Here is a 12479-nt window from a genome sequence, read left to right on the forward strand (position 1 = left end):
ATTTGGGACGTTTTGATTAAAATTGAGTTCATAAATCTAATTACTTTATTTAAGATCATATGTTTGTCTTACATCTTTTCTTTCAAACATACAGTATTCCTATTACGAAACTCAGAACATACCAAATGCATTCTTATTCTATCACTTATCAAGTTTTAAAAGTCAAAAAACTATGGAAGACTTTATTTTGCATTAGAAACCATGGCCTAAAACATGACTTTAGCTCAATGATTTATGAATTTACAAGTCTTTTGGGCTGTATGAGTTATATGAGGTTTGTTGCAAAGCTTATTGTTAACAATAACTAAAAATAATAAAAACACAACATGTTTTGATAAAACAAAAAGTATTTGATAATTATACATACTCATTTATAAAACAAACTCCCTCTATTTAAAATATCCCTAAAATATTTTTCATCGTTATCAATCAAAACTATTTCTCGCTTTTTTTTCCCACTAATTTAAAAATTTTCAAATATTATATTTAATTAAAATATTCTTAATGAGATCATCTATAAGATACATCTTTTAACCCTTAAAATAAGTACACTCAGTGGCGTATCTACCTTAGTATCAAATAAGTACACTCAGTGGCGTATCTACCTTAGTATCAGGAGGTTCAATGGACCACCCTAAAGAATTAAATTTATTTAGAAGACTTTAAATAGATTGTATTTGAACTCCATAAAAATTGTGCTTGGAACCCTTTTAAAAATTTAATTGCAGGTTTTCTATTAAGGAAGAAGAGTATTTAGTTACATTTTCATTTTTACACCCTCATAGTTATTACTCGTACAAAGTTGAGTTTTTACTTTTACTTTTAATGACTATATATATAGAGATTAATACAATATAAAATTGTCTTTTATTAACTTTTAAAGTGTACATATGGTTTTGACTTTTGAATGGTATATTTTGTATGATGATTGATGTATCTTAACAAAGTACTACATGGCTTTATACATTATGATAACTAAAATTAGTATTTATTTTTCTTTGATAGTCTTATGTAGATATCTTAAAAACTCAATAGAGTTTCTAATCAAAATAATATACAAATATATTCAACAGCTTAATGACGTTGGATGAGAAATGTATAATTACTTTAAGAATGGTTGTTTAACTAGTACATTATTAAATACTGAAAACAATCGTTTTAAAAGGTATTGTTTATTTACAAAAGTCTTTTTTCAAAATCTTATCAAATAGGTTTTGCTATCTTGTTTCCCGACCCGACCAGTTTTTTTTAGTTTTGTCAAATGTCAACCAAGTTATCGTATCAGGATTTCAAAGACCCCATGAACTTGAAATATAGATTCGCCACTAAGTACACTACCCATTTGTACATCAATTACATTCATATTAATAACCATACTGTTACCGCCATCATCGTCGCCACCACCACCCATCGCCGTGATCGCCATTGCATTAAAAAAATCGAAAGTGACTTGTATAGTTGCATAAGCAAATTTCTTAAGTCGATGCTCCAATTGTGGAGTGTGTCATATGCGGTTCAAAAGAGAAAAAAATAAAATAAAATAAAATATGTGGAGTGTGTCATAAAGTTGAAAAAACACAAGCTGAAAAACAAGTACATCTGTACATGTACATTTATAAGCCATACAAAATTCAAATATAATGCTTTTTTTATCGGTCGACAAACACTATAGAATCCTAGAGAGCATCAAACCGAATCTTTGCATAGAGAGTCAAAACTCAAACGCGGCGGCATCCACCCTCCAAAGCCAACCCAACTCTCAAACCGGTGAATTGGGTTTGGTGCCTTTTCTTCAACTTTCCCCGGAAACCAACGACCAAGATCCATCCACGTCATCATCCATACCCACCGCCGGAAAATAAAAAAAAGAAATGAAAACAACAAATTCATTCAATCCCATGATTATTTTTTTAAAAAAAACCCAAAAAAGATTATAAAGATTTAACCTTTTATGAAATTTATTCCCATAATGGATCAATTTTCTTTTGTTTCTATAGTAAAAATTGAATCTTTTTATTGTTTTGTTAATTTTATTGTTGTTTATCGTATACCCTTCATTCATTTTTAATAAAATTTCAATTAGCAGCAGCTGTTACAAATGGGGAAACAACGTAAGTAATTTATCATTATATTGTTTATCTTATTATATTTACTTTTGTATGCATAATTTTTGGATTTTTTGGTATTATATTAGGCTTTTGTTTAATACTAGTATTGAATAAGAATATGGATTAGTGAATGAAAGTGTAAATTCAATTCTAAAAAGCTTTAGTTAGTGTATTTAAGTTTAGGGTGACATCAATGCTGAAAAAATAAGAGTTAGATACATACAATAGAGATTTTTGGAGCCATTACACACAAAAATAAATCTTGCAAACTTTATTAAGCTTTCATGGACTTTTTCCTAATTGTGAGTTTGTAATTTATTTTGTTTTTACTATAAAAGTGTGTGCTTTCTCTTAATTAGTTTAAACTTTGAAGCTTTATGCATATATTTGACTTTATGTTCTGTAAAAACAATGTGATGATATGTCTAATGGCTACTTTGATTTTCATGTTTTAGTTTATTTTATAGGTTGAAATGAAAGTTTGAGATGATATGTGTTGGGTGGTTTTATAGGTCGTAATCAGCGAAAAAATGCTGCTATGTTGGATAGTGATGATACGGATAGTGTTAGTTCTTCGTCAACTATGCGGTCAGAACAAATGCTAGTAGCGAATGGTGGTGGGGAGGAAGTGCAAGATGATAAAGACAGTGTTCTTGATCAAAGTTTAGATGCTTTGTTTGAGAAAAGGTATTTCATTTTTTCTTAGATTTGAGAATATGTCAGATTATCTTTATTGTAATAAATAATGTACATGTAATTTCATTGGAAACCAACCACTATGTTTGCTAAACTACTAGTACGGATGTTAGAATTATGCATGATCATTTCAACAAAAGTACGATGCTTTGATAGAGTTCTCTAACCATTATACTTGCAGTTTTGTTGCAACCTAACGATTATCAACTTAGAAATGCAAAATCATATGATACCAAAGCGATTTAATTATATCTGTAGTTTAACTATCAAATAACAATCTTCAATCGTCTGAATATTCTTCAATGGGAATATACTGTAATATATTTTTTTCCATATTAACCTGCACGATGGTTGATTGCATCTAATACCTGTTGGCCATATTAATTAATTTTGATCACTATCTTTGCTTCTTAAGGGGATCGACGAGGGAAAAGGCTTTGGAGACAATCATAGAGACTTTTAATAGCAACTTGCCTCATGAATTTGTCGAAAAGAAGTATGTTTTTAATATTATCTTCCTATGCCCTTTTCATGTTTACTCATTTTCATGTTTCTCAACTGATTGCTATTTGTTTTGCTTGCTCATTAGGTTTGCAACGATGCTACATCAGTGTTTGAATTCAATTAAGAAGGGTTCTGCAAAAGAGGTGGCCTTAGCATCTCATGCCATAGGTATATTATTAATACTCTTCATCTATGATATCGTCTTGATAATCTTAGTCAACTTCCAGATATAATGTTGTGTTGTTCTAATAGGATTACTGGCTCTGACTGTTGGCTCTGGTAAGAAGGCACAAGAAATACTAGAAGAATCAGTTTTTCCTATTTCGGAGGCTCTTAAATCTCGTTCCGAGTCATCAAAAGTAGCATCGGTACACATACATATTCTCTTGTTTTTTTTTGACGCTTCGTGTTTGCTTTATAACACCACTTAAACATTACATTGCTTTTATTTTTCTGGCTACAACTCTGCTAGTTGCTAGATTGCTTGGCTGTGATCACTTTTGTTGGTGGAGATGAACCTGAAGAAACCGATAAGTGCATGCAAATAATGTGGCAAGTCGTTCATCCAAAATTGGGCCCCAATGTATGTGTCTCTTTTATTTATCTGTTTTTCAACTTATTTTTCTGTCGATTATGCTAGCTTTTAATGTGTCAAATCAATGAATTTTTTTTTTTTTTTTATGTACATTCACATCATCCAACTTTTTCCTTTTTTTATGTTGTTCATTATACATAGAGCAAATAACAATAAAGCACAAAAACATTCAGTTTGTTCCAACTTCGGTCAGTCGATTTCTATAATCGCTACTAATATCATTTAATTCTTTAAAGTTGTTATAAAAACAGTTCAACTTTTAAATTATCAAAGGGTCCTACCTTTAATGACCGTCATAAAACCGTTCAGCCATGCTAACATTTTGAAGGTCTCTAATGGTAATTACTAAGTGCATACAACTTTTGCTACTACATTGCTTTAATATTGATTTTATACGCATAATGACCAGATTACAAATAAAGTTAAAATATGTTGCAGTTTATTGCGTCTTTTCCTTTTAGCTTTGGTTGGTTTGCTGTGCTCTTTCAGTTTGTTGCAGTTATAATGAGATTCTAAGATATGTTACTTTCAGGTTGTTGCCACTAAACCTTCACCACCAGTAATAACGGCTATGGTATCAGCTTGGTCTTTTCTTCTCACAACAATGGATGTCTGGACACTTGATCCTAAAAGTTGGCAAGGGTAAGCTGAGTTTGTGGGTGTTTAGATTATATTTTTTCTCCTTTTGGAATCGATTATTGGGATTTGAATGCACAGTAATCGTGTTTTTATTCATAGCTAAACATTATTCTGCTTCTGATTTTCTAATTATTAAGGGGTCCAATTACTCATTTTCGTACCAGCTTCAGGAGAACTGGTTAAGAGGAAACTAAATTTACCTATTTACCCATTCCCCATGTCAATTTGGTCATTCAAGTATACCATATTAGTAGTTACATCACTTGATGATATGTTCAAACCTGGCATCTGCATGCCATTTTTTTGGATTATTGTTTTGTGTAATGTCGGAAAAATTCAACACGCTTCCTCAAAATGTTTCACATATAGATTTTTTTCACAGGTTATGGCAGTTTGATCATTAATCTTAGTAATTGTGTTCCTTTTTTTTTGTGTGTGTGTCATTTTTCATATTCTCATTAGTACTGGCCTACTGGGATTTGCCAAGGGAAATCGTTAAATATTTCATGACTATCATCTTTAAATGCAGACTGATAAATGAACTCTCAGTTTCCCATTTTTATAGTGAAGGCATTCCAAAAACATTGATGACCATAATGATAAATTACTATCAGTCATTCAAAATATAGAAGCAGATTTTCTTTAGTTACATTTTAAATATGACATGCTTAGCCGTTTCACTTAGGAAATAGGTAGCAAATCCCTTAATAAGGCATTAATGTGAAAAAAAAAATGGTAAATGGGTGGGAACCCTCTGGTCCCATGTACCGAATAGGTACCCTGAGTCACTACCGCATAGACTACAGCCTGGTGACTCCCCAGAGAAATAGGTGGGAGGGAATCTGTTTAGCAAGGATTCGAACCCCCGCCTTTTAGCTGCCTAGAACTCTTTGTTAATGTGTAAACTTAAATGAACAAATACGTCATAGAAGAGTGTGTGTGTGTGTGAGAGAGAGAGAGAGAGAGTGTGTGTGTGTGTGTGTGAGAGAGAGAGAGAGAGAGAGAGAGGGAGAGAGAGAGAGAGTCACTTTCCGTACATAGAAAAAGAAAAAGCAAAAACACATCTAACACTATTTTGTAGAATTCATTCTGTTAGAGTTGCTTAACTGATTATAATTATTATTCAGGTCAATATCTTATTTTTCAACTCTGTTAGACAAGGATGACAGATCTGTGCGTATAGCTGCTGGTGAAGCCCTTGCATTAATTTTTGAAATAGGTAATCTTGAGAAGTTTTCTACTGTCTCTAAAGGGTCGAGTGAGAGCTCAGCCGAGGACAAGAATATTGCTCGGAATGTTACACATATTCAAGGTCTGAGAGCCAAAATTTTGAATCAAGTTAGGGACCTTTCTGCTGAAGCAGGTGGGAAGGGTTCTGCCAAGAAAGACCTTAATAATCAGCGCAACACATTCCGAGACATTCTAGAATTTCTTGAGGTATTTGCGTGTAACATGTGGGAAATAAACTTAATCGTGTAAAGTGGTAGTGGTGTTAATTACTTTTAGTTTTTGTTTGTAATAAATAGGATGGTTACAGCCCGGAAACCTCTGTTAAGATCGGTGTAGACTCACTTGCCACCACAACATGGTACCAGTTGATACAGCTTAACTTTTTAAAGCGTTTTCTTCGAGGAGGATTTATTAAACACATGCAGGTTTGATTCTTTATAAGGATTTAGTGTAAACAAACAATTGAAATCACGTATTGTGGGATTATCTTTTTCTATTTGTAATTCTTTTATTTATATTAATCGATGCTGTACAGGAAAATGAATTTCTTCATGAGGTGTTTGAATTCACACCCAAAAAGAAGCTTCTCTCAAGCGGGGAGCGTGTGTCTGGAGTCGAAAAGGTTTGTTTATGCCATTTACTTCTTCATGAGTTCAATCTGCATCTTCTGTTCTTCACGAATAATTGGACTGTTATTTAGTATTGCTTTTTTTCCAAACTGATAATGGAAATCCAATTGGTAGCAGTGGCGGATCTTGAAAATTTTTGCCGTGGGGGCCAATTTTTTTATTTTTTTTTGCCAGCTTTATGTTCCAAGTATTATATTAAGGTCATGTAATTTACTAATTCGGGTCGGGTCAAACAAAAATAACACTAATAATCTAAGTTTTCCATTCAAATTACCAATACATAGTTTCTAATAAACAAAAAACTACAAATACTTATGAAAATACCAAGACAAAAGACGTGTACTAGGTACTAGATTTACAAGTCAGCGTTACGATCTTTAAGCTTTTTAAACAAATCTACTATCCAACTCATGTATTTGTATATCTAATGTGACCTTAAACAAATCTACTCGGTATTAATGTTCAAATGTGACATGAAGATATCTTTTTATGTGGCCAATATCGAGTAGATGTATATGGAGCTTTCATATCCGGCATCTCTACTTGATGTTTGTTACATAAAAAAGGTCACCTCGTCAAGTAAAGAGTCAAACCCACTATTTCTGAAATTATTTAGACTCACCTTAGTTGTTGAAACTCAAAAAAAAGGACAAAGACAAGGCCTAAAACATAAAATTATTGATGGGATAAGTAAATTGTAGGGTATAAAAACTAAAAAGGTAAATTTTATTGGATTATTAAATTCATTAAACATATCAAAAGTTTTTAAAAAAATATCCTTGTGGGCCGCGGTGGCCCGGTCCCCCACGGGTCCCTATAAAGAACCGCCCTTGATTGGTAGATTTCAAGCTTTAAATCGTTATGGTTTTTTAGTTCCTTTAAATGACATTAAAGTTATCAAGTGACTGGAAAGCCGGAAGTATTTGTTTTCTCATATATAAATAAAAATAATAAACTAATATTGGTTAAGCGATATATTTTTCCTTCTCTTTTTGCTAAATATTTGAGTTTCTTTATCAATTAGATGTAGTCCTTATTTCCTTACACTAAGATTATCTCACTAGATCTGACTTCTATACGTTTAATGTGATAAACTAATAAGCGCACACATGTTATGTGGAAAGTATCATTGTGTTGGAGAGTTCTCTTTTTCCCTTCTCTGGATATCATATATGCTATATTTCGCATTTGACGATTCCAGTATATTCTGCGCAGGGCTGATTAGTTAGGTCTTTATGGTGTACATATAACGGTGTCATACCCTTCTTATGTTTTTATAATTTGGCTTTAATTGATACATGATGCTTAGATTATTGTCTAAAGTTTTAGGAGTATTATGTTGATTGTATTGTGTTAATGAAATAATGCAACCAAGTGACCAACTATAGACTCTAGACATTGCAACACCTTTCCACATTTAAGCACACGTAATCTAATAGAAGTATGAGAATGTCATTCCGTCTAGAATGGTTCCCAATTATGACAAAATATGGAAATCTTGGGTATCAAAACCGTTTTTCCGGTGAATTTCAGAAATAGATGAGATGTGTCTTTTGTTTTATAACTACTAATAACATTGTTTGGTCCTTTTTTCATATTCTTATTGTTGTTGGGGAGGTAGTTTGACATTTGAGTATATGACATTACCACGAATAATATTTTCGCCGAACAACTTTCAATTTATGCTACTTAGTTCCTCACAGAAGCTTTCTTTTTCATCTTCCCTGAAACAGAGAATGTATAAATCGCCAAACTCGGCTCTCAATAAAGCAAGGACACAGTACCTGAATAAGCAGAGAATGTTGTCTCGGGTTAGTTGCTTCTATTTTATGTTATTTTTCAACTTGTTATGTTTTGTTGGGTGAAAATAACAATATAACAACAAAGGATTGAAAGATGCAAGTGTCACGCTTGAAAGGTTGCAAGATGCCAACCCAAAATGTTATATTGTGATAATTGACATCACCCAATAAACCTGCATAGAAAATTACTGAATATTTTTCTGATGGTATTTATGCTCGCAGGATAAGAATGCTGGCCATTTTGCATCAGGCTTTGACGAGTGAAAAGCCACACTGTATGCTGCAACAGATCTGTAACCTTATTGTCCAAGTTCATTTATACACCAACGCTTAGAATTTTGTTAGTATTAGATCCATTAATACTCTAGTTTTCAGTATGATGAAAACTTTATAATAATAATGTACAATATTTAGTGATAATGAGCATATTCATTGTTATGTAAAATTTATAACTCCATTTGTATTCAAAATTTTGAAGCAGCTTTGTTTTGTTTATTACAGGGATGTAAATGGATTGGATGTATGTGTTCTACATTATTTGTCTGAATAATAAATAAATGGATATCCTTTTTCCTATCCATATGTAGATTCAGCTATTGTACGATCAAACAAAAAATATTATAAATAAGCACAAAACCTATTTGTCTTCTTTTGGTTTGGGAAACAGGTTACTTTCTGAGTAGAATAGGAAAGGTATAAACATTTGTGTGTATGTTTTTGGTTCCGTGCCATCAAGGCATCAACACCCAAAAGTCTTATATACTATGTAAATCCGTCAGATTTCCTCCTTATCATGCCTATTCACTAAACTGTCCCATTGAACATGAGAATATCTTGTGTTCTTTTCTATGTTTCAAAGAAAAGAAAGAAATCACTTATAGGCTCATATCAATAAAACATTCTGTCAAATGCTTCTTTTTTACGAGACGCGTAACACTACAAGACAAAAAAGTGTAACACCACCAGGGAGGGTATTAGCGGCGACGTTGTCGCTAATACTGCGGGCCCCCATGTCTGTAATGATAAATCTGACAGAGAAATTAACGGGCCCTTGTCAGTGTCAGAGTATTAGCAGCGACGTCGCCGTTAATGCTCTGGTCGGGTTGACCTTTTTCTGGTGGTGTTACCCTGTGCCTTTTTTAATAGATAGATTATATAATTTAAGTTTTTTTCTTTAAATAGTTAGTCGAGTAGTAAAATCAGAGATACAACAACCAATTAGACTACCCGCTTAGGTGGTGTGTGAGTGTGTGATCACTATCAATGCTTTGAAAACAATTTATTCTTTTTGTGAGGATGGTAATATAAAACTGTCAGATACCTAAGTTTAGGTGTTAAATACTCGCATATTTATTTTATAGTCCATAAAATCATCTGGATCCAAACATTAATTCATTAAACAAAAAATATTAAAAAAATTAGAATGTGGAGAGTTTCACACCTAAGTTGTGTCTGACAACTTTATATTCACGTTTCCATTATATTATATCTATTTTACCTTGAACCCTCTTTAAGTTTTATTATGTTTACAAATGGGTTAGAAGTTATAAATTATAACTGTACTCATAATTTTGAGTTTTTAACTCATTGCTTAATTTTTACTTTTTTAATTTTGATAGAAATGTAATATATATATATTTATTATTTAAATTTTATATATATTTATATAGTAATAAATTAATTACTTTTATTGAGTTTATATATATATAATTTTAGTTAAAGTCAAAAGAAAATACAAAGTCAAAGAAAAAATATAATAAAAAGTGGGTCTGGCTCGAACCAAAACTAGGAAACGTTTATATGGTTGACAGGGTGGCATATGTGTGCCCCCATCAGGACCTCTATTAGTAGCCCCACTCGTAAGACCAATTATAAAGGTTGGTTAAGTTTTTTTTTTTGAAAAGTAAGAATTGTATTCACACTCACCCTGGCAAAACACCGGCGGTATTATCGTACAAGAAATTTACAAGAAGTTAAAATTACACCAATTACCCCAAGTAATACTTCTATGCTTCGATCTATTTTTGTACCATAAAAAACCTAACGATTTGATGTTTTGAATGACTTCCGTTGCATTAACCGCAACTTTATTGAAAATAATGGCATTCCGAGCCTTCCAAATCATCCAACAACTAATAATGATGATGCCTTTCAATGATTTTTTCTCGAGCTTGCTTTTCCAGGTTGGTCATGAAACTCAAGAAGGTCTTTGACGTTGAAAACAAAAAACGGTGTAGTGTTACACCACCTGGTAATCGCATGCCATACTCTTGCCGCCATTATACAATCACAGAATAAGTGTTCAATGGTTTCCTCACTATCCCCACAGAAAACACAATCCAAATTATTGCTGAAGCAATTCCTAGCCTTTAATGCTGTTTTTGTAGGGATACGGTCCATAGACGCCCTCCATATAAAAATACTACACTTCTTTGGAATCCATTTACACCAATTAAACACGTACCTGTTACTAAAATCCCTACTGCCCATTAACCAGTTCTTCACATTGTTGACTGTCATCGTATAAAGGTTGGTTAAGTGGTCGATGAAATATGCCATGTAACCAGTGAATGGTTACTACATCTCAGTGAAAAGAGTCAGTGAACGGGTATCGGCGATTTCATTAACCGGGTCCTTTTTTTTATTTTTTTGGTCAATGAGTTGTTAGGATATTTTCTTTTATTATTTAGAGAGGTGGAGTTTAAGTTGAAATATTTATTTGGAGAGATGAAGTTTAAGTATGAAGTTTATTGGTGGGATTTACTGTACATTTACTATTTAAATGTATCTTTGGTTTATTTCATTTATTTATATATTTTTCTAAGTAATGTTATGATTGGTTATTTTGGTTGTAATTTCTTTTTAAGCATTAGTGAACTAACTCATTAAGCATGTTGTACTATTATAGATTTTTATTTTAATTAATGTAGTTTTATTATATACTAGCTTAGTAACCCGCGTATTATGCGGATAAATCTAGAAAGTTTATTTTGATATACTAATAAAAATCTAGAAAGTTTATTTTGATATACTAATAAAAACGAAGCATATTTAGGAAAACAAAACTAAAATAAGTATAATCAATGACATAACACATGTTTTCAAAATCAAATGTTATTCTAAAAGAATGATACGAGTATATGGTTAAATCTTCAAAAAAAAGAAGATGCTATTTTACATTAAGTTTTCCTATTTTTGATAAACTTCTTAATGGGGGATTAAAAATTAAAACTTTAATATGATGTCATAGATACAATTTCATGAAAAAGATAATTAATAAGAAAAAGCCTAAAAATGTCAAATAAGGTTTTTCCTAAAAATAAAGATGTAATCAAAATTTTTTTTTATTTATATACTAGTTAATAACCACGGGTTTAACCCGGACATTTTAATTAAAACTTTAAAACCAAAAATGTATGTAATTTTTGTTATTGAAATATCATAACTTGATATGAACATAATGAATCAACCAATACAATGATATATAAAATAATACTACCTATTTCGTTAATAAGAAATAAAAGGCATTTCATAACATTATATAGAAAAATTCAAAAAAAAAAAATAATAAATTTAAATAAGTATTAAATGGGGTTCTTTTAAATATGACATCACCTATTCAAACAATATGTGATCTTGACACATCATAATCTTTTTAAACATAATTTTAAAAAACAATCCTTCTTTATTAGATACTAGATAATTACATGACATTTTAATGTTTTATAATACTATATACATGCATAAGTATCGAAAAAACTTATCAAATATTTATATGAATATCTATCAACCAATAACTCTTTACATATGATACTTAAATATATTTTTAAATGAAAAGAATGTAGAAAGTAGATGTGAATCATTACTCCATTCTCGCATTGAAAACGATTGTGGAATATTTCAAATAAGTGATATAAAAAACACTATAGCGATTACTTTCAATGAACGCCCCTAAAAAGATATAATATCACTACGACAAATAAGTTGAATATCCACAGTTAAATGTGACACGGATTAATAGTTAGTGAGATTAAAATTGTGTGATAAATTAAATATGAAAATACACACCTAAAATTGTAGATATTTAAAAGTCAACACGTCTTGACATTGATAAATCTCTACAACTTTTTAAGTGTGGACTATTGTAGTTTATCATACCTATTTCTATACACTGAAAAGTGTGAATTTTTAATTTAATATAGTTTTACACACCTATCAATGTAAAACTTATATAATTTGTCTAAAGCCAGCTAATAACGTGGATAATTGTTATATA

At 31.3% G+C, this 12479-nt stretch overlaps 1 protein-coding gene across 1 annotated transcript; it reads left to right on the forward strand.

Annotated features, from left to right (window-relative positions):
- Positions 1-1644: 1644 nt before the first annotated feature.
- Positions 1645-8698, forward strand: LOC122579211 (interferon-related developmental regulator 1). Its single transcript, XM_043751328.1, has 12 exons — positions 1645-2111; positions 2621-2795; positions 3220-3300; positions 3394-3476; positions 3561-3676; positions 3781-3891; positions 4436-4545; positions 5670-5979; positions 6069-6197; positions 6308-6394; positions 8135-8212; positions 8426-8698. Exons 1-12 carry the CDS (start codon positions 2099-2101, stop codon positions 8465-8467), a joined length of 1335 nt encoding a protein of 444 aa, XP_043607263.1. The 5' UTR covers positions 1645-2098; the 3' UTR covers positions 8468-8698.
- The last annotated feature ends 3781 nt before the right edge of the window (positions 8699-12479 follow it).

The sequence above is a fragment of the Erigeron canadensis genome, chromosome 8, assembly GCF_010389155.1.
Source record: "Erigeron canadensis isolate Cc75 chromosome 8, C_canadensis_v1, whole genome shotgun sequence".
Classification (NCBI taxonomy): Eukaryota; Viridiplantae; Streptophyta; class Magnoliopsida; order Asterales; family Asteraceae; genus Erigeron; species Erigeron canadensis.